This window comes from Zingiber officinale, chromosome 1A, assembly GCF_018446385.1.
Source record: "Zingiber officinale cultivar Zhangliang chromosome 1A, Zo_v1.1, whole genome shotgun sequence".
NCBI classification, from domain to species: domain Eukaryota; kingdom Viridiplantae; phylum Streptophyta; class Magnoliopsida; order Zingiberales; family Zingiberaceae; genus Zingiber; species Zingiber officinale.
Window position 1 is genome coordinate 154843338 of NC_055987.1, and position 22893 is coordinate 154866230.

Sequence of the window (22893 nt, forward strand, 5' to 3'; positions counted from 1 at the left end):
TAAAGTTAAGCAAATTATTTTCGCACCGAGAATTGAGGACTATATAGATTGTAAGAAAGCTCTAAATATAACTGGATTTATTAAACAACGAATCATTGTTGACTACAAAGAGTGAGCCCACCAACAGCTAATACAACAAATGAGCTCACTGAAAAATACGATAAAAAAAAAAGCCAGCCTTTAATCTTGATACATAAGCATATATACCAAGATGATGCCGGAATAACATACAAATAAGTTAACATGATGTTTAAATCATTAATTATTTTCCCAATGATTTAATAAATTATACAACGTGATGCCAACATTTGTCCAACAAGAAGGAGATGGTTGCGCGGCCTGCTTTTGGATCGCACGTCGTCTATTTCTCTGTCAACTAAGTCATTAGCTATGTAATCTTTGTTTGGTTCCTGAAGGTCTTTCTTTTAGATTTTATTTTTGTTTTTATCGATTATTTTTTTAACTTGAGAATTTATAAAATGTGATGGTGTCAAAATAATATCACGTGAAGCAACAGCTTCTATTCCTTCATTAAATCTTTATTATCGTTAATTTCCTGGTTCCTTGCTGGTTTGGAGAGGGATATTACAGAGGGCTGGGAAACTTCCTTTCAAGAGAAACATTTGAGCGTCAAGGATTATTAATTGGTGAATCATAAGCTGCATAGCATTGCAACTCAACATAAAGAATAGAAAGATTTGATGATTTGTTATTCCTCCTCCATCATATCTCTATTTCCTGAACAATTTGCAGAGTTCTGGTAAGAAGGATAGATGGCAATTTCAGAGCAAAAAGATGAGTCTAAGAAGCTGAGATTGTATCAAGCATGGAAGGGAAACAATGTAAGACCTCACTTTTAACTTCTCTTTATTTTGATATCATGCTAATCATTGTGCTTCTTTTTTTCTCTATGAATCTCTTATGTTTGCCTATTTTGGAGGCTTAGGATATGAAATAAGATCAACGTTTGCATGTTCCTAGGAGACGAGCATTCTGTTATCCATAATCTATAGAGCTTGTTGTCTTCTCCACCTGTAGGGATGGAAGATGATGAGCTATGGCAATAAACTTTTTGTGGTGTAGCAAAATGGTTTGATCTTTAACCTAACATCACCTCATGAGCAGAAGACCTACCTCAATTGCTATTGTTTTTCATATGATTTTTGTACTATATAAATATAGAAGTTGTTGAAGATCAAACATATAACTTACAATTTTCTCGTCGATGAAATAACACAGATATTCTTCTGTGGTGGAAGATTGATATTTGGACCAGATGTAGCTTCATTATCTCTGTCAACACTTTTAATTGTTGTTCCAGCAATTACATTCTGCTGTCAAATAATCACAAAAATCCATAATCATGAGAAGAAGCCTAACTCAGAAGGTTATGTTCATGATCCAATCCTTGGAATTCCAGTTCTGATACTGACATTACTGATCACAGTTTCAGTAAGTGAGAGTATTCAATATGTTTTTGCTTTGGATTACTTTTGATTTGTCACATTCGATGATGCAGGATTTGTTTTTTTTGTTCATGACATCAAGCAAAGATCCGGGCATCGTGCAAAGAAGCACATGGCCGCCGGAGGAGGATGAAGCATTCAATGCTCCAACCGCGTCCATGGAGTGGATAAGTGGAAGGACACCACACCTGAAACTGCCAAGAACAAAGGATGTCATTGTGAATGGTTTCGCTGTCAAGGTGAAGTACTGTGAGACCTGCATGCTGTATAGGCCTCCTCGCGCCTCACATTGCTCAGTCTGCAACAACTGTGTCAAGAAGTTTGATCACCATTGCCCTTGGGTTGGTCAGTGCATTGGACTAGTAAGCTCCTTGGAGTCTGAAACACTAGAAAATGATGCAAAATCCACATAACTAAGCAGTGATATGCTCCGCTCTGAATAGATTTTTTCTGAAAGTTAGGATTGTTCTTTTGATCAGTTGAAATGTTCTTTGCAGCGCAACTATCGGTTTTTCTGCTTATTCATATCGACATCAACATTTCTCTGCATATATATCTTCTTCTTTTCGTGGCTCAACATCATTACAGAAAAGAAACATCACTCAAATTTGATTTGGAAGTCCATGAAACATGAGGTCATATCGCTCATTCTAATAGTGTACATCTTCATAGTGGTGTGGTTTGTCGGTGGGCTTACAATCTTCCATTGCTATCTAATGAGCACAAATCAGGTAAGAGTTCCATTACAATCTTCAATACTTCTACTAATTCCTAAGGTATTGATAGTATTATTCAATGGCACTGCAGACAACATACGAGAACTTTAGATACCGGTATGATAAGAAAGATAACCCCTATAACGACGGTTTCTGGAGAAATTTCAAAGAAGTTTTTTTCTCAAAGATCCCACCTTCAGAGCATAATTTCAGATCATGGGTAGATGCAGAAGCAGTGGAAGTTGGATCTTATACCCCAAACATCAGCATGAATCTAATAAGCACAAAAGAGAAAATTGGCATAGAAATGGGCATTAAACTTGCAGCTGAGGACAACTTGAACATTCCGAGTATACTACAGAATCTTGACTACAGCAGCATAGAGGATAATGTAGATGTTAAGGTTCGGCATGACGGTGATGCATTTGATCCTTATGATTTCCCTGCTTCTCAGAAGAATGATTCTTATTTGCCGAGAGATTCTGTTTCAAAAGGCTATGAAGGTCAGCATGAAGTGTGTAGAAATGAAGGGGTAGCTAAGCAAGTTGCACAAACTGTTGAAAATGTGATAGCTATTGATCAAATATGCCCAACTGTGGTATTACCTCTCGATGGTGAGGATACATTGCCTGCAAGAAACCAACATTAGGTAAGGATTCATTTTCCAGCTCTCTTTTCTGTGCACATCTCAAATTTGTTTGTTCATTAAATATACTGACTGTTTAATGGATAGTTGGATACTATTAAAAGGATTAAGAACAACTTGTATTCATATGCCTTACTGATTTTGAACTGGAGTAATGATGCAAATGCTTAGTTATTAACAAAAAAATGGTTGCTAACTATGCAGGTTATTGCAATGTTCCGAGTCAAATAAACATTCTGCTTCCTCCTTCAGTTTGTACCCTGCAGCTTCATCACTGATCTACAAAAGAAGATGATAAAGTCAGTTTAAATCCAAACTTGTTTAAATGTGCATTTCCAAGTTGAGAGGTAGGGATGACTGCACAAGTTGTGATGGTAAAGAGTTCTGAAGCACACAACTATGATGCTCATCAAAAGTTGTGGTTTTGAGTATACTGTCGAACTTCTGGTTGTGTTGTTTGCCAGGAATTATTTTTTGTATGTGTGAATATTGACTCCATTTGTTAAAAGGTATTTTTTTGCAGAATTGAAATTATATTTGTCAGATTTTTGCAAGGTTGTTTCAAATGGCAGGACAATTTGGAGGGCAAGGAACCTTCAAGTCTGAAATGGTAATATTATTGATAAATGAACATAATAACCAAGTTATTGGTGTTAAGATACCAATAACTTTTAAACAGACTTTTAGGTTCACACCACCAAACATCTGAATCATGTGTAAACTATAAACTGGTTTAGACTCTTGTGGGAGCTGAAAGTATTTTGTTCAAAGAGCATATGCCTTGACTAGTGTCACCCAGAAACATGGTTTCCCTTGTTAGAACCCTCTGGAATGAATGAGTTAATGTTAGATGTGCCCTAATCTGAATCCATCTCATCCAATGCAGCTTTGGCAGCCTCCTTGGCTTGCTCCAAGAGTTCATCTGGAACCTGTGAGGCTGTGACAGTACAACATGAATGAGCTTTGGCAACCTGTAACATATTGTTTCTAAAAATAACTGGAAATGAGCATAGTTCAACATATGCTTCTGAAGACGCAACACCATAAGCTTTCTTGAAATTGTTCACTTGAAGGAAAATACAATATTTAGGTTAACAACAAGAATGTTAACAACACATTCGAACATCATGAAATACAATATTTTTTTTTTCCGTTTTAACTGAATCTCTCAATTAAAGTGGAGAGCCACTACAGGAAGAACATGAAAAAAAAAACTTGAATTTTCTTAGTTTGAAATTTCAAAAGTGGGCTAATTGAGAATTATTCCAAGCCAAACAACATGGAAGGAACATATAATGCCTCGATCCTATTCAACAACTGCAGCTGAGATCAACATATAATTTATGCTTGCCCATCGGTATAAACTAATTGCAATTTTATAGCTACACGCAATTATTATTCCGGGAATTTTGATGATGTGGAAGAGAAAATAAAAACACGGAAATCCAAGTCATTCAGGAAAAAAGAAATCCAGAATTAGTGTTGTTAAGAAACACCCAATGGAACAGAGGTTGTTCTACGGGAGACTTAGGCAACCAAATATGCAGTGTGATATATGCCAGAATAGATGACAGCAAGCTGAAAAATGAAAATTATATCCAGACATATTGGCATAAAAAAAAACTAAGTAGACTCATTTTTAATTCAAGGTAATTGTCACTTAATAGACTAAAACTGATTGCCTTTTTGCATAAGAAACTTCATGGTACAGAAAATGATATGGAATAAACATGAATAAAGAGCGCAAGCTAAATTTCTTTCTAAATTTTCTAAATTAACAACAGTAACCTTCATTCATCACAGACCCAGCTCATTGCTAACGCAAATGCTTTGTCCTTCGGTTCGGCCTGCACGCCGAGTCCTCAGAGACATACCATCACGATGCCATCCTTACATATGGTCTCAATCCCAGTCCTGCGACGTCCAAGCAAAGAAATAAGCAAGGCCACTTTATCGCAGACAAATGTTGAAAACGATAAAAGAACACGAGGCAAGATCTCGTGGATCACTCCAGGAGATGAACCACTTGTATTTACGGTCAGATCGTGATCACGATCTATCACGATCTGATTGTAAATGGTTGCGATCCTTTTTTGGGTTCATCGTCCCTTTCAGATTATAATTTTTGCTCGGAGCGGGCAGTCGAAGGCTGCCCGGAGGACACCCTCACCCAATAATCTAACTACTTATCCACCACCGAAGGTCTCCAGCCGTCCACTCTGAACAAAAACTATAATTTGGTAGAGACGGTGAACCCAGGAAAGGATCGTAACAATTTATAGCCGGATGACGGTCATAATCCGACCGCAAATACGAATGACACATCTCCATCTCCTGTTCAAAAGGACACCACCAAAACCCTAAAAAAAGATTGAGTGAAAATCTAGAGAAAGTAGGAGGAAAGCAAGGGGTGGAACGAACCCACTGTTGTCGACAGCTTTGGCAACGTACTCGGTCTTAAAGACTCTTCTGTCGGGGGAAATGTTGTGACCGTAAGATCGTAACTTGTTCCCATTGCGCTCAGTTTCCTGCGATCGCTTTGTCTTCGAGCTCAATCGATGGAGCGGCTGGTGTCTAAACGGGTCGGATTCCAATTATTATTATTATTTTTTTTGTTGGTGGGTGGCTTGCTGCTGTTGTTGTTATAAATGCGGGAAACTTTGAGCAAAAAACGATCCGATTAAATTCGGATCGGGTTTCTAGTTTTTTTTCCCGTTGATTAATGATGCGGCTCTTTAATAATCCTCAGAATTTTGTATTTAAAACTTTAGATCAATTTTAAAACACTTTTCAAATATATTTATTTATTAGTATTTATTCATATCGGTGATAATAAAAAAAACAACCACAAAAGCAACAATTTATTACTTTTCATTAATCAGTTTTTTGTTACAAGAAATTTTCATAAATAGGCATTAACAACATTCCCATTTGGATTTATATATGTTCCAATTTAAATTATAAATATGTAGCGGTTTTTATAACGATTAATGAAGCGTTTAATTATTACGAACTCGCGTGCGTCCCCTGCTTCTGCTTCTCCTCCGCCGGCGCTGGCGCCGGCGTCAATGGCCACATCAAGAAGGGTTTCTCGGCGTTGACGTCACTGCAGTAGAGGCACGGATGCTGTGACAAACCCTGCGTCCTCAGCAACCTCCTCGCCCCCATCACCAACTCCCTATTACTCACCACTTCCCCTTCCTTCCTCTGCAGTAACACCCTCCTTATCGCGCCGGTAAACGCCCCGTACGCCTCCCCGCTAGCTTCCCCGTCCGCCTCCGGTTCCATGTCCGCTGACGTCTCGTTCGTCTGGCACCCGCTGAGAAGTATCCCCTCGTCGTCGCCGCGGCGGCGCGGCGCCGCGACGTGGGAGGAGGCGAACTTGGCGCTCGCCTCGGTGCCGAAGAGCTCCACCAAGTGGTCGGCGATGTTCGGGGAGGCGAGGTTTGACAGCGCGGCGAGGTGGTGCACTACGGATTCGAGTGGGAGCGTTCGGCTTGTGGGACTGGGAGGAGACGCCGTTGCGGCGGCCACTGTGGAGGAGGGGCCGATTTGTTCCTTCTCGTGGTCGATGAGTCCGCCGCTGTGGCAGGAGTCGGAGACGATCGTGAAGGTTGCGCCGCTCGGCACGCGGTTCACCAGTTCCCGGAAATCCACATCTGCATACTAAAAATTCATTATTATTTTTTTTTATTCCTTGCAATCGATTGAACTGATTGATCCAACGACAAAACGAGGGGCACCGGTGATGAGATTGAAATCGCAGGGGACGATGGCCTCTTCGCGGTGGTTCAGGGGCCAGACGGGGTCCACGAGCGTGCCGTGGCCGCTGTAGTGAAAGAAGAGGACGTCGCCGGGGGCGGCGCGGTCGACCATGGCGGCGAGGGCGCTGCGGATGTTGGCGCCGGTGGGGAGGAGGCGGGGGGAGTCGGCGACGGCGTCGTCGGTGAGGAGGAGGACGTCGTCGGGGGAGAAGGCGAATCGGGAGAGAAGGAGATGGCGCATGGAGCGGGCGTCATTGATGCAACCGCTGAGCTGGAAACGGGTGTGCTCGTAGTTGCATCCCACCAAGACAGCCAGTCTCTTCTGCTGCTGCTGCGACTTGCCGCCGTCCATGTCTCTACTACTTGTGAACTGCCGGTGCAAAAGTGTTGTCAGTTTTGCGAGATTTATAGTGAGAGAAAAAAATCTTATTAATTATTCCTATTTTATAGAGTAGTAAATTCGTAATACGTCCTATATGACCATTTCGGAATCTAGTTGAAATATTTTGAAAAATTAATGACGATTTCAACATTATTAAACAAGCAACATGGATGGTGAAGGAAGAAGGGATCAGTTTGTTATGCAGCAATATTCAGACGCCCGAATGGATTGCGTACAAGTTTTTAAGTTTAAGAAGGACTTGCTTTCAAGCTGACTATTTCTCATCTTCGCCTTCCTCTCAAGTCTCGCCTCATCATCTTTACCTTCACGCATCAGGAAGCTGTTGTGTGAGTAGTTAATTGATAATTGGGGAAGAACGTGCCGTGCTGTATATGAGCAGTTGTTAGTTGATGGATCAACGCAACGAAACTCAGCGGCGGATTCAAAAATTTAAACTTGGAGGGATGATTGTGATCCGAGCGTGGTCAATTTTTTTTGAACGGTTAATAAATTTTATGTAATTTAAAAAATATTTTTTAAATAACTTGATCTACAGGAAAAAAGGTACAATATTATGAAAAAACTCGTACGATAATATTAAAGTAGTTTACTAACGAATACATGACAATTGTATTCTTCGAGACTCCATATTCTGAAAACGCTGTAAAATTGACTCATTGTCGACAATATTAAAAATAACTTTTTCGATATAGACTACCAAACTGTCATTAATCGATTCATCTCCAATCCTATTTCGCAAATCTATTTTGACAATATTCATTGCCGAAAACACCGTTTCAACGGTTGCAATAGCAACCGGAAGAAGTAAGGCTAACTCAATCACCCGATAAACCAAAGGAAACACACGGTTCTTCATTGTTTCAATCATTTTCTTTGCAAGAACTCCCAAATCTAAAATGTCTTCAAACCGTTTAACTGATCTAGCGTCATCAATATATGTTTCAAGCTCTTGTTCAACTAACATACACTCATTCCAAGAAAAATCATCCTCATAAAAATGAGTCAGATGCACTAACTTCTATACATCAAATCTAGAGAATGAGTTCCTACGATCAATGCATGACATATAAATAAGCAAATCTGTAGTTGTTAGAGAAACGACTATCCATATCATGTAGAATAATATCGATACCCTGCAATTTAAAAACCAAATAAAAAAAGTAATTTTTGTGACTCTGTCCGCAAGCTCCCTTGCGATTTGTGTTGGGTGGCACCGCGACAGGGTTTAGCCGGAGATCCTGCTGGCTAGCAAGAGTCGCTAGTCGGCAGGAGGTGGACAGCGCCACGGCGGCAGAAACGCAGCAGCACAACGACAGTCAGCAGATAAGCGATGGCACAGCGACAGAAAGTTGGCTCACCTTTGGTCGGCAGAAAGAAAAAAAAAGGGGGGGGAGGGGAAGATGTTTTCTGTTAGACCCCGTGGTTGTTTTGATGTGATCAACCAAGTTAGGTTAGGTCATGTTTGTTATCTGATCCATGTGTCTAAGTATGCAGGAGCTTAGGAGCGCAGGAAGTCGAGCGGAAGACGCAACTAGCGAGAAGGACGACACGGGAAGGGAGCCGACGGGCTTGGTGTGTCCGAAGGGTGAGAGAGTTGTGGAAGAGTACACCGGTGGATGAGAAGAACGTGCGCGACGTTCGAGGGACGAAATTAAAGCTGGGTCGGAAGCCTACTCGAGGAGAAGGCTTGATATTAGGTTCGGGTGAGCCCTATTTCGGTTGGCCGCAATCACCCAAGCAATCGGAGCCTTGGAAGAAGAAGACAAGTCAAAAGGAGATGAGAAGATAGCTGGAGGTGCCTTCAACGAAGTGCTGAAGGCGCCTGCGCTGCCTGCAGACTCAGAGGTGCCCTCATTGGCTTGAAGGCGCCCTCAACCTTGTCCAGGGCGCCTTCAAGACCATTGAAGGCGCCTTCGACCAGGTCGACTTGACCGTTTTGAGTTCGGATAAAGTTTTATCCATTGACTCGGCTGGATGCGCCCTCAACCTCGTTGGAGGCGCCCTCAAGGCTCGAGATAGGATTTCCAGGAGCTATATAAAGGTCCCTGGAGCTAGGAAATTAATCATCAACTTAGTATTCAACTCTGTAACAACTTCTTAGCATTCTTAGTATGTAAAAAGACTTCTCCGCCTACAGTGAAAGAGACATTCTAATAGAGCTGTTCGACTGCCTTGGATTAACAACCCCCTGGGTTGTAACCAAGTTAAATTTCCTGTCACTCTTTCTTTTCTGTTATTCTGTCTTATTTTGTTGTTGCTATTATTTTTTGAGTTGAAAAGTCTTGAGGAGGGTATTCTTTATTTGCAGGCAATTCATCCCTCCCCTCTTGCCGGCCCCGCTGCACCAACAAGTGGTATCAGAGCCAGACCACCTCAGAAGGATTGACCGTCGACTGAAACACAAGGATCAAGATGATGGCTGGAACAAACATTCATCTCCCGAAATTCGACGGAGATTTCGTGACGTGGAAACGCTGAATGGAAGTATTCTTTAAGACTGAATTTGATATACTTCTAATCATGAAATATGATTTTTCAGCCTCCAAAGACAAGGAAGAATACAATTGGACGAAGAAGGAGCAAGCCGATTTCATAGCCAACAGAAAGGTTGAGTTCTATCTGCTCAGCATTCTCCCGCCCCAGGAGGTAAGTCAGATCGAAAGCTACAACTCCGCCAAAGATCTCTGGGAAAAATTCCTGGAGCTCCACGAATGCACTTCAGAAGCGAAGTTAGCAAGGCGGGACATCCTCCTGACTTAGTTGACGAATCTCCGGATGAACAACGACGAGAAGGTAGCGTAACTTCAAGCGAGAATTAAGGAGCTGATAACGCAACTGAACAACCTCGGAGAATCGGTAACAAACCGAGACTCAATCCAATACGCGCTCAACGCCTTCCCAAGGTCTCCAGAATGGGCGTCCTTAGTAGATGCATACTACATCTCTAAGGACTTTGAGGTAAGTACTTTAGAAAATTTATTTTCTACATTTGAACTTCATAAATCTCGAATTGCAGAGCCTAAACAAGTAGAGAAGCCAAATCTCAATATTGCCCTACAAGCCGAAAAGGACGATCCCGACTCTGAAGCGTCGATCGATGAAACTGAAGCGACGCTATTGGTAAGGAAGTTAAATAAATTTATTAAAACTAATAAATTTAGATCGCAGTCGAGGAAACAGCAACGCAACAAAAGGTCGATCTGATGCTACAACTGCAACGAATAAGGGCACATCAAGGATGACTGCCCAAAACTAAAGAAAAGGGATAAGGAGAAGTCTCAAAGGCCGATGTCCTCGAAGCGCAAGAGTCTGAAGGCTACATGGGATGATCATCATCCTCGGAATCAGAAGTCGAAGCATTCTCAGGATTAGCACTGATGGCCAACCACCTTTCGAAGAAACCATCTCAAAGATGAGCATAGATGAAGGGAGAGGATCATCAGAAGAAGAAAGCTGCGATGAAGGGAGAGTATTAGAAATAGAGGTAAGTCAGGTATGTAAACTAACTCCCAAGCAGTCTTTTCAATTCATAAAACTTCTCACTAAAGACTTAGTTAAATTAGAAAAGGAGAATAATGAGTTGAAGTTAAACTTAGCAAAAACATGCCTACTAGAAATGTACGATAATTTAAAATTAGAGAATGAGAAATTGAAAAATGAAGTTAAAAAATTGAAAAATGATTATGCATGCTTAAATAAATTTCCAAAATCAAAACTCAAGTTATATGAAAAATTAAACTGGTACATTTAAAAATATCAGGGACAACTTAGGAAAGTTCCTAAAAGTTATGTACCCCCTAAGTTCTTGATTAATCCAGTAGGAAGGAACCTTTACTGGGTTCCAAAATCTTTTCTAGACTAAATTTTTTTTGTTAAAGCTTTCAGCGAGAAAATTAAACGTTAAAATTTCTTTATAAGACTTTGTCTAAGGAAGTGGTTGTTGCTCCAATAACCAAGAAGGCCTAGTGTCTCGCCACGACCTGAAAGCCAAAATATTGAAATAAAATATTTAATTAACTTTCTGGTAAAGCATTAAAATTAAAATTAAATAATGCTTTAAAAAGTTTTTTTAACATTTTTTTTAAATTCTTCAAAAATATTTTTATACTTAGAAAAATAGTTATGTTTGCAAAATCTTTAAATTTTTTTTGGCAATTATTTTGAAAGTGATTTATTTTAAATCATATTTAAAAATTGTTTTTAACTTATAAATTATTTTTAAAATGATTTCTTTTAAAACTTGCACTTTTCCTTAGAAAATTTCTACTTGAAAATTATGACCCCATTTTTTGCTTTGATCAAAGGGGGAGAAATATGTACAAATTTAGGGGAAGTTTTTTTTTAAATTTTATTTAACGTTGCAATTACTTTTATTGCAACCTTGTTGCTTAAAATGCTAGTTTAGTAATTCCTATAAATTACTATTTTTTGTCTATTTTTCCCTAACTTGAACTTGGGTTGATGTATATCAAAAAGGGGGAGATTATTAGACCCCGTGGTTGTTTTGATGTGATCAACCAAGTTAGGTTAGGTCATGTTTGTTATCTGATCCCTGTGTCTAAGTGTGTAGGAGCTTAGGAGCGCAGGAAGTCAAGTGGAAGACGCAGCTAGCGAGAATGACGGCATGGGAAGGGGGCCGACAGACTCGGTGCGTCCGAAGGACGAGAGAGCTACGGAAGAGTACATCGGTGGATGAGAAGGACGTGCACGATGTTCGAGGGACGAGAAGCCGGGTCGGAAGCCTGCTCGATGAGAAGGTCAGAAATTGGGTTCGGGTGAGCCCTATTTCGGTTGGACGCAATCACCCAAGTAATCAGAGCCTCAGAAGAAGAAGACAAGTCAAAAGGAGCTGAGAAGCTAGCTGGAGGTGCCTTCAACGAAGTGCTGAAGGAGCTTGCGCTGCCTGCGGACTTGGAGGCACCCTCATTGGCTTGAAGGCGCCCTCTACCTTGTCCAGGGCGCCTTCAAGACCATTGAAGGCGCCTTCGACCAGGTCGAATTTATTGGAGCAATCTGGGTATTCTAGGTTTTGATGTTTGGGTAAAGGTTTAAGTTAGTTTTATTGTTGTATTTGATATGCATTATGAGTGTGCAGGATACAGGTACAACAAGAAAAGTCCAAGTGTGATCTTGGAAAAGGAGGAAAGTCCAAGGATGAGTCTTGGGGGTATAAGTCCAAGCATGTAGTCTTGGCAACGTAAGTCCAAGTGTGACTTGGCAATGGACGAAGTCTCGGAGGTGCGACCTCTTGGCAAATGAAGATCCAACAATAATGACAAGGCCGATGGAAGCTCCAGAAGGCAAGACGTGAAGGATGTGAAGGCATCCGAGGGACGCAAGGCTGATGGAGGAGGCTAGAAGGCTAGGTCTAGGTTGGTCGGGTGAGAACGAGTGCTGAGTGAATGTACTCAGGATAAAATCATAGAATTAGGGTTTACTGTAGCGTTGCTGTAGCAGTACTGTAACAGTCAACTGGTGGTTTCATCAGTCGACTGGTGCAGCCGACTAGGAGCGAACAGAGGGCTGGTATCGAGCCGTTGGGCTGCAACGGTCGAATTTCCATGAAGGGCAGTCGATTGCATGTTTTAGCAGTCGACTGGTAGGCGGAGTTTTCCAACCCGTGGCCTATATAACCAAGCATTGGAAGCTTGGTTAAAGTTGACGAAATTAGTGGTGGTTAACCTTAATTAGAGTCTCCTAATGCCCAAGTGATCTAGCGTGTTTGTACAAGGTTGTAGCGAGGTTTCTCCACCCACAAGGAGCTACACGAGCTAGCCGGAGGTTTTTCGGGGAGTCATCCATCGACGGATCGTGATCGTCCATCTTACAGACAGCCGTGGAGTAGGAGCTTCATCTCCGAACCACGTTACACAACGTGTCATTGGGTTTGCTTCTTGTTTATTGTTTTCTAGGGTTAGCTTTCCTTTTGTTTGTTAGTATTTTTGTTTCCGTTGTGCACTAACAAGTGTAGGAAGCGACGATTTGGGTGAGACGCTATTCACCCCCCCTCTAGCGGACGTCAAGGTCCCAACAGAATTGACCATTTTGGGTTCGGATAAAGTTTTATCCGTTGACTCAGTTGGAGGCGCCCTCGACCTTGTTGGAGGCGCCCTCAAGGTTCGGGATATGATTTCCAGGAGCTATATAGAGGTCCATGGAGCTAGGAAATTAATCATCAACTTAGTATTCAACTCTGTAACAACTTCCTAGCAACTTCTGAGCATTCTTAGTATGTAAAAAGGCTTCTCCGTCTACAGTGAATGAGACATTCTAGTAGAGTTGTTCGACTGCCTTGGATTAACAACCCCCTGGGTTATAACCAAGTTAAATTTCATGTCACTCTTTCTTTTCTATTATTCTATCTTATTTTGTTGTTGCTATTATTTTTTGAGTTGAAAAGTCTTGAGGAGGGTATTCTTTATTTGCAGGCAATTCATCCCTCTCCTCTTGCCGGCCCCGTTGCACCAACAGTTTTCTTCTTGAGTGGCGGAAAGCAAAAAAAAAAAAAAAAGAGGAGAGAGAAAAAAGAAAATAAAAAAATAAGCCTAATTTATATATTTTCTTTGTTCTCTGCTCGTTTTTTTTTCTCCGACGATTGTGAAGAGGCCCCAAATTCTTTTTTTTTGTTTCGCCTGCAATGGCGGGCGACCGCCGACGTCGCCCCCCTGGTAGATCCGCTCCTGCATGAGCTCATATGATAAAAGGTGTTAGAGGTATTTCATAGTGTGCCCTTTTTTAGAAAAGTTCTAGGAAATATGTTAATATTTTAAAATGTGTGCATAATACAATAGTGATACTATAAAAAACATCTTCATTTACATACGGAAGTATGCGATGCTTTTTATTTGCAGACATTATTTGCTATATTTCACTATTTTCTTATCCAAGACTGAGCACTAACTTGAGCAACGGAGGGCTACTACCGGAGACCCGTTCTTTGGCCCAACACTGATGTTCCTTGTGTTGCAGGACAACGCAGAGTCTGTAGGTCCTCTGGCAGCCAGCTAGATGAGAGTGAATAGCCCTGTATAAAAATAACATAACAAAAACTCTTCTCGAACTTTACAACTTTATTAAACTAACACTTGCACAAAAAGAAACTAATTAATTAAAGAAAGAAAAGAGACACAAAAGAAGTTACTTAGTTTACAATCAGATGATTGCTAATCTAAGGCAGTTGAAGTTCACTATCAAAGTCTCCTTCAGACGGAGAGGCCTCTTACAACGCTGACGACTCACAAACAAGTAGTAGAACAAAAGAGAAGCGTTTACAAGTGTTGTTCTAAGCTACTAGGGTCATGGATGTATTTATAGCCCTAGTCGGGGCGCCTGGAAAGGTTCAGGAACCTGGAGGGGATAAAAATTTATCCCTGTCATAACGGAACGCGCAACGTCGTGTTCCAATAAACTTTTGGTCCGAGCGCCCGAAGTCTGGGTCTTCCGCTCAGGTTCCACCCGTTTAGGTCCAGATCTTCTGCACCGGCTCCACTTGCTTGGGTGATTTAGGCCATCCGGAATAGGGCTCACTCAAATCCATTTTCCGACCTTCGAGCAGTCTTCCACTCTGATTTCTCGTCCCTCAGAAACGCCACGCACCTCCTTCTCATCCGCCAGCGTACTCTTCCGCAGCGCCTCGTCCTTTCTTCCGCGAGCTCGTCGGCTTTCTCTCGTGCTGTCCTTCTCACTAGCTGCGTCTTTCGCTTGACTTTCTGCACACTTAGACACAAGGCATCAAAATAACTACAGGACTTAACTTGACTTGGTTGATCACATCAAAACCATTACGAGGTGCTTACAATTGCCCCCCCCCTTTTGATGTGGATCAACCCAAGTTAAGTTAGGGTAAACCAAGAAACAAATAGTAATAGAAATAACAAGTATATATTTTGCATAAAAGAAAAATATGTGCAAAAATAAAAAAAAATATATACCCTCCCCTAGACTTAATCTCTAGTTCTCCCCCTTCGATCACATTAAAATGGGGTAATCTATGCAAAGTCTAAGAAATAAAATCAAGAAGTTTTAAGTTTTGAAAATTGAGATTTTTTTAATTTATAAACCATATTTGAATTTTTTTTAAAAAAAATTAAGTTTTGAAAAATTCTCTTAGATGATAAAATTCCTCAGAAAAATAAATTTTACAAAAAATAGTATTACAAGACCAATTTAACAGATAAGTAATAAAATTTTATTTCTTGAAAAAAAATTATTATGTGAAAGTATTAGATAATTTTATAATAGTTAAATGCTTTAACAGTAGGTCAATTAAACATTCATTTTAGTAATTGGCTTCCAAGCTGTGGAGAGGCACTAGGTCTTCTTGGTTATTAAAACAACAACCACTTCTAGACAAAGCCTCTTAAAGAAATTAAATATTTAATCTTCTTTCTAAAAGTCTTAGGTCTAACTTTCAAAAATTTAAAAAAATATGCACAAAACGATAATTTTAATTTAAACATGACTTTGGAACCCAAAATAGATTCCTTCCAACGGGTTTAATTAAAAAATCTTAGGGATATATCTCTATGATATTTTTCTAATTTGGCCCTTATGGTATCTGATGCGGCGATAAAGGGGGGCCCACCTGATACGGGTCAATTGCTAAGGTGGAAGTTAAAGTCAAAGTGGTCAACGCCATGATGTCAAAAGGCTCGCCTACGGTGGCCGAGCGGAGGACGGTTATAGCGGTCAATCGGGGCAATCAGGGTCCGATAGGCAAGAGGCTACGAAGGCCGGTCGGCTAATAAGTGTTCGAGCAGGCCAACCATCTAGCTCGGATAATACGATAAGACAACCAAACGCTCAGTGTGGAGCAGCGGGTCACTAAGGAGATCGGAGAGCTTGTCTGAACGGGAGGGGCACGCTACTACACTCAGTCACCGCAGGGAAGAGCAGCTAAGATCGACAGAGCGAAGAAATCTCGGTCTGGCTACCCCGCTCGGCCAAGCAGCAAGACCTGGTCATCAACAGAGCGGAGGAGTCCCGGCTGAGCGGCTATCCCGCTAGGCCAAGCAGCGGGACCATTGTCGTATCTCTCAATATCCTTTTGAGAGATAGTGCCGCTGACACAAGGCTTGGTCGATAGGCAGATCGTACAACGGAAACTTCTACTATCTTGTCAAGGATATGTATGCCCTGTTAAGGTATGACAGCAGAGATACTTTCCTAACAGGTCCCTTCATAGGATATATTGGAGAACATGCTCATGTCTCAAGGAACGTGCACATCACCTACCAGGGCTCTATATAAAGGGGGTCCATCACCAGTGGAGGTATGCGTTATTACTGGTTGCGCTTGCGTTAATATTGCTCCGCTTTTCTCTACGTTTCCAGTGACTGACTTGAGCGTCAGAAGACCAACGCCGGTAACCCCTTCCCTGGATTGACACTGATGTTACTTGTTTTGAAGAGTGGAGCGCGTTCTATAGCCAGTCGACGTAGTAGCCACATCCCCAGCTTTCCACCCTCTCGTTTTCAGACAGGATCATTTTGGCGTCGTCTGTGGGAACGTAGCCTGCATCTGAAACTAGAAAATGGAAGATGTTGGATGACTCACCACGATGACGCTGACAAAGGAGGAGCTTGATATGCTTATACAAGCCCGAGCAACAAGGGTAGTGGAGCAGTAACAGTAACCAGCGCTGGCCGAGTGCCAAGCGCATGAGCCCGCGACATCAGCGGCGGGACATCAAGCAGGATATGGAGATTGAGCGGAGCATGTATCCGTTCGGAGACAAAACAAGAAGTTGATCAGCATATATGGGGAGATACCCAATGCGTTGATCCCTTTTCATCAAGCGTTTTTTCGGACTCCATCAAAAGAAAGGAGTCGAACGGACAAGGACCGAAGGTCTTCCTCGGATGACGCACCCATTTGGGATGCACGAAAAGGAAAGGCACCAAGGGAAGATGATTCACCCAAGTGGATCAATCAATAATTTTCGCATGCAGGGGATTCTGGACGACCCGCTGATGAGGCACTATACTTTGCTGGCGATTGGGAAATATAACGGAACTACCGAGCCTGATGACCACTTGGCCAAGTTTGACAATGCGGCCACACTTCATCAATACATTGATGGGGTGAAGTGATGGGTCTTCATCACCACCCTCTCCGGATCAACACAATATTGGTTCAAGAGATTGTCGAACGGATCAATCCACAACTTCAAGGACTTCCGAGCGGCAATTCTACACCACTTCGCCAGTAGTCGCCGCCATTAGAAGACAAGTGTCAATTTGTTCTCCTTGAATCAAGGACCCAGGGAGGAATTGAGGGCCTACATCCAACGTTTCAACCAGGTGACCATGGATATTCCCTCAATCTCCGCAGAAGTATTGGTGAACGCCTTTGTCCAGGGCCTCACCGAAGGGGAGTTCTTCCAGTCACTCATCCGGAAGTCACCGAAGGACTTCGGCCATTTGCTCAGGAGGTCTACGGAATACATAAATGTGGAGGAACTCCAAGCGGCCAAAAGAAAGGAGGCGCCTGTCGAGCCCATAGCAGCGTCCGAGCGGCAACAATCGAGTAGCCATCAACCCCAAAGGGGCCTCGATCGGGAGGAGCACAACCACACATTCGACCGAGTTATAAGCAAGCTTGCTCTCGCGCCAAGTGTCCCAGATTCTTGCACCGTTCGACTGAGTTATAAGTGAGCTAAGATCTTGCACCAAGTGTCTTAGACTCTCAAGTCGTTCGACAGAGTTATAAGCAAGTAAAGCTCTCGCGCCAAGTGTCCTAGACTCTCGAGCTATTCGGCCTAGTTATAAGCTAGCTAAGCTCTCGTGCCAAGTGTCCTAGACTCTCGAGCCATTCAGGCGAGTTATAAGCGAGTAAAGCTCTCGTACCAAGTGTCCTAGATTCTCAAGCCATTCAGCCGAGTTATAAGCGAGTAAAGCTCTCACGCCAAGTGTCTCAGACTCTCACATCGTTCGACCGAGTTATAAGTGAACTAAGCTCTCGCGCCAAGTATTCCAGACTCTCGAGCCATTCGGCCGAGTTATAAGCAAGCTAAGCTCTCGTGTCAAGTGTCCCAAACTCTCAAGCCGTTCGGCCGAGTTATAACTGAGCAAAACTCTCGCGCCAAGTGTCTCAGACTCTTGAGCCATTCGATCGAGTTATATGCTAAGTGTCCCAGACTCTCATGTCGTTCGGCTAAGTTATAAGTGAGATAAGCTCTCGCGCAAAGTGTCCCAGACTCTCAAGTCATTCGACCGAGTTATAAACAAGCTAAGGTCTCGCGCAAAGTGGCCTAGACTTTCAAGTCGTTCGGCTAAATTATAAGTGAGCAAAGCTCTGCACCATATGTTCCAGTCTCTCGAGCCATCCGGCCGAGTTATAACCGAGCAAAGCTCTTGAGCCAAGTGTTCTAGACTATTAGGGATGACAATGGGGTGGGGCGGGGGCGGGTTTGTCATTCCCATCCTCGCCCCGTTCTTCTTTTTTCGGGTTCGGGGATTCCCCGAACCCGAACCCACGGGGATCCAATCCCCATCCCCGCCCCCATCCCCGTCTCATTCACAAATTTAATTTATATTATTATTATTATTTAATAATAATTATTAATGATAATATTAATATTAATATATCAATATTAATAATATTATTATTAATAATATTTTTAAAAATTTTAATATTAATATTAACACTATTATTAATATTTTTTTAAAAAATTATATTATTATTTATTAATATTAATAATAATAATATTCGGAGCGGGTTCAGGGATGGGGATAGTATTCCCATACTCGCCCCATCCCTGAAAAATCGGGGATCCCCATCCCAATTTCGGATTTTCTCCGCGAGGAAAATTGTCATCCCTATAGACTATCGAGCTATTCGGCCGAATTATAAGTGGGCTAAGCTCTTACGCCAAGTGTCCCAGACTCTCATGTCATTCGGCCGAGTTATAAGCGAGCTATGCTCTTGCGCCAAGTGTCCCAGACTCTCACGTTATTCAGCTGAGTTATAAGTGAGCTAAGCTCTTGCGTTCCTGACTCTCGATCCGTTCAGCCGAGTTATAAGTGAGTTAAGCTCTTGCGTCAAGTATCCCAGACTTTCAAGCCATTCGACCAAGTTATAAGCAAGCAAAGCTCTCGTGCCAAGTGTCCTAGACTCTCGAGCCGTTCAGCCGAGTTATAAGCGAGCTAAGTTCTCGCACCAAGTGTCCTAAATTCTCATGATGTCCGACCGAGTTATAAGCGAGTTTAGCTCTTGCGCTCAAGCAAGCCGATCAACCGTCTTGTGAAAGGGCTTGTTCCCAACCAAATTTTAAAGATTCAGGCCGAGCGACTAAGCTACAAGACTTGCTCTTGCCGTTAAGTATAGAAACCCTCCTTGGGACATAGGAGACCACTATGGTAGAAGTTCTTATAGTAGTGCTCGAGTAGATCGGGAAAGCTAAGCCTCAGAGACGAAAAGAAGTAAGCTATAAATTAGTGCATCCACAAAACAATAACTTTAAGACGCTGAACATGCATGCATTGAATCAAAGAAGATTTTTACAAAGTTACTTGGTTGCTACAAGAAACTATCAATAAACTTAATAGAAAACTACACCAGGTCTGCAATCACATCATCGGGGAGCACCTCCAAGATCTTTTGCCTTTTTATAAAGGTTGGAGGAACCTCAATGGAGAGATAGTCTCCCTCCTTTAGCTACTTGATAGTCCCATCAATGTTATAGCCAAACAGCTTGATGGTCCGATCAATAAATAGCTTATTGAAATCCTTGCAGCAGAGATACTCCACTCTGTGGGCTTCCAGCCGACCAGACTCCTCCTTAAATTTAACAAATTTGGCCTTTAGTGCTTGCAGCTCGGCGTCCTTCTCATCAATTATTCTTTTATGATCGCCGCATTGGAGTTCATGGCTCGCCTACTCTGTAGTGCGACCAACTTGATATGTGGCCAGAGTCACCTCCATCTCCTCCAACTTCTTCGCCAGGGCTGATGCCTCCTTGCTTTTGATGTCGAGGTCTTTGATGGCCCTGAGCTTTCAAGCATTTGCCAAGCTGATTTTTGCCTCAAAATTATGGGCTTGTTTCCTAAGCTTCTTTAGCTTAACGGCTTAATTGAGGTTTTTGTCCTTCTACACGTTCAAGGCCTGCTCGGATCCAAGGATCTGCTTAAATTGCTTCTCCAAGTCTTCCTTTAGTTGTGTCACCTTTGTAATTAAGCGTTCGATCAAGACTTGGGAAGCGCTCGCATCCCCGCTCACTATTTGCACGTACTTGAGCTCATGGTCTAACTGGGCCAACCTTTGGCAGATAGCCAAGTCATCCACCTAAAACTGGTACACAAAGAAATAGGCTATGTAAGGCCGAGCAAAAAGTATAAATTTTAAAATACTACACGAACTTACCCCAGTGGAATTTTGGCTAAACCAATCAGCCAACTCATCTGGAGGGATGGTCGTCGCCCTGTCTCTGGCTTTCGCCCAGGTCTGAGCCAAGGGACCCTGAATCCTACTCTTATGCTCAGGCACACATGGCTCCTCTAGATTGGGGTAACGCCACTCGTCTGTTGGTAATCTAAGGATGGTCGTCACATGCCTGTGCAAACTGGAATTGATTGGCTCCGAGTTGGCCTTGCCCTTGGATTTTGACGTTGGAGTAGAAAGAATGGTGGAGAAAGGGGCCGCAAGGCCGGCCGGCGCTAGCATCAGATAAGATAGAGGTTGCAAGACTATTGCACCTGATGGTAGCTCGAAGAGCGAAGGCGTCTGGTCAGAGGATGGGGGAGTTGGTCCACTCGTGGCTCTCTCGAGAGCGGCATAAGTGGAGCTCTCTCCCCATTTAGAAGGTGGTCGATGTGCAGACACAACGACAGAAGTTTGGGGGATTGAAGTGGCTGAGCGAGCAAGAGCTTCCGTTCAGAGTCTCTTGCAACATTGGCATTGAATCAATGGCTCCGTAGAAGTCGTTGACTCCAAAGGCACCGGTATAGACACCAAGGATAGCCGCTTAGGAGGTAGCTCGCCAGTGTTGGCAGCAGCGTTACTCCCCGCTACTCAACTCGATTCTCCTTCACCTGTCTGCGCTTTCGAAGTATCAACCGACAATCACCCATATTGCTCTCCAACTCGGCAACTCCACGAGCTTCTAGCTCTCCATCGGTTAACTTAGTGGAGTCACCGAGTAAAGCCTTAAACATCACTTTAGCTGCAAAAAAGAAGAAAAAATCAATTATCCCCAAAAATAAGGGAAGGAAAAGTATCTCACCAAAAGTGCAGGGCAGCCGAGCGCACATAGGACTCAGCCCAAATATATACAAAATACCCTCCAACAGCAGCTTGTGTATGTGATACTTCAAGCTGGCCAGCTGCGCTATGGCTTGGAGGTAGGTCGGCTCCCACTGATATCTTCCTAGTTCAGGGGAGTTAGGTAGCTACATCTGCCAGTCGATCGGGAAGCTAGCCCAGCAAGGAAGTTGAACGTAAAAGTAGTGGGAATTCTAGCCCTTGTTGATGGTGTTGACCCGGGCTTGAAAGAGGAAGATGCCTGGTTCGAACTGCTTAGGGTAATAAAAATAATGAAAAATACGATGATTAAGAAGAATCCTATACAGGCGGAACAATATTACTATTCCGCACAGTAGTTTAAAGAAGTTAGGCACTAGTTGTTGTAACGAAATATGTAAATATCTATAAACTTCAGCGAAGAAAGGATGGATTGGAAAATGAAGGTCGGAGTAAAACTGATCTTTGAAAAAAGTCAGACCAGACCATAGGCAAACGAGATGGCAAGCTTGTGATCAAGAGGGATATGGTAGGGCATTGTCATCTGATCCACTTCGTCGCCATTAAAATCCGACGAAGTGGAGGTAAACCACAATCCGAGGACAACCGAAGGGGAAGAAGGAAAACATGCCATAGGGAGCAAGATGAAGATCGAAAGTGAAAAGAGAAGGAACTTATTGGACGAGAACCACCAGCGACAAAAAGCAAAGAGCAAAGCAACAGACGAGGACGAAGACAAAGGCAAAGATGAAAGCGATGTTGTGCCGATGAGAGAGGAGGGTTTAAAAATCTCGCCGTTGATTATTCAAAATTGTCCGATCAAGGGTATAGAAAAACGAGACTTGATCTGGGTCATCCCAACTCAAAAGGGCAGCTATCACATTGAATCCTAACAGTCGCCTATCATATCAGACATTTGGTGGCATGAAAGTGTAACATGTGGCATTCAATCACATATGACATTAATGAGGAATGAAAATGATTAGGATGTGTATGATGAAAAAGCATACTCGGCATGCTTTGCATTAATGGTAAAGGATTTGAGTGATTTCTAATAAATTAGGATGACGCTAGCAGCAATTAAAAGTCACTAGAGTACAGGAGATCACTCGGGAAAACGATCAGAAAAGAGATAACAAACAGCTAAGTGTCGCTGAGCTGAGTGGCGTCAACCTCGGAGTCTCTCGACGGGGAAGAAGTAAGTTTCCTTAGGATATGTAATGGCAGTAATCGCTCAAGCTGAGCGGCGTCTCATATAGCAAAACGCCCGATCGGGAAGGAAGGTTGTAAAAAATATTAAGTGTCTAGTCAGTTGGACTCGTAGCCTCCTTCAACTAGACTTAAGAGGAAGACTTGTGATACGGTGATAAAGATAGATTCATCTAGAAGCGGGTCAAAAGAGTAAGGATCGGACCGGTTGACGTGGAGGTCCAAGTCAAACGATTAAAGTCGCAGGGTCGGACGGACTGCAAGACTGTGAACGACGAACCAGGCAAGGTTGGCCGAGTGGGCTCTCAGAGTCGATCGGACATGAAAGGCCGACTAGACCGTTCGAATAGCCATCCCTCACAACTTGTAGTTGAGATTAAGAGCCAAATATTAAGTTATCAGACCCACCGTCCTTGTTGATTGGACTTTAGGGCCGATCGGATACAATGCG

The 22893-nt window shown here is 42.6% G+C and overlaps 2 protein-coding genes across 3 annotated transcripts; one reads left to right on the forward strand and one right to left on the reverse strand.

The window, feature by feature from the left end:
* The first annotated feature begins 550 nt into the window (after positions 1-550).
* Positions 551-3331, forward strand: LOC122038087 (probable protein S-acyltransferase 4). 2 transcript variants are annotated; one of them, XM_042597666.1, is made up of 7 exons: positions 551-647; positions 754-842; positions 1240-1452; positions 1520-1828; positions 1964-2197; positions 2274-2831; positions 3033-3331. In XM_042597666.1, the coding sequence occupies exons 2-6, from the start codon at positions 774-776 to the stop codon at positions 2829-2831; spliced, it is 1383 nt and encodes a 460-aa protein (XP_042453600.1). In that variant the 5' UTR covers positions 551-647; positions 754-773; the 3' UTR covers positions 3033-3331. The 2 variants fall into 2 exon arrangements, with proteins under 2 accessions (XP_042453600.1, XP_042453601.1); XM_042597667.1 differs by lacking the exon at positions 3033-3331 and having other exon boundaries at positions 551-842; positions 2274-2925.
* A 2330-nt stretch (positions 3332-5661) lies between these two features.
* On the reverse strand, positions 5662-7054 carry LOC122038088 (metacaspase-9-like). Its single transcript, XM_042597668.1, has 2 exons — positions 6572-7054; positions 5662-6487 (listed from the first exon to the last, which is right to left on the reverse strand). Exons 1-2 carry the CDS (start codon positions 6942-6944, stop codon positions 5835-5837), a joined length of 1026 nt encoding a protein of 341 aa, XP_042453602.1. The 5' UTR covers positions 6945-7054; the 3' UTR covers positions 5662-5834.
* Between the last annotated feature and the right edge of the window lie 15839 nt (positions 7055-22893).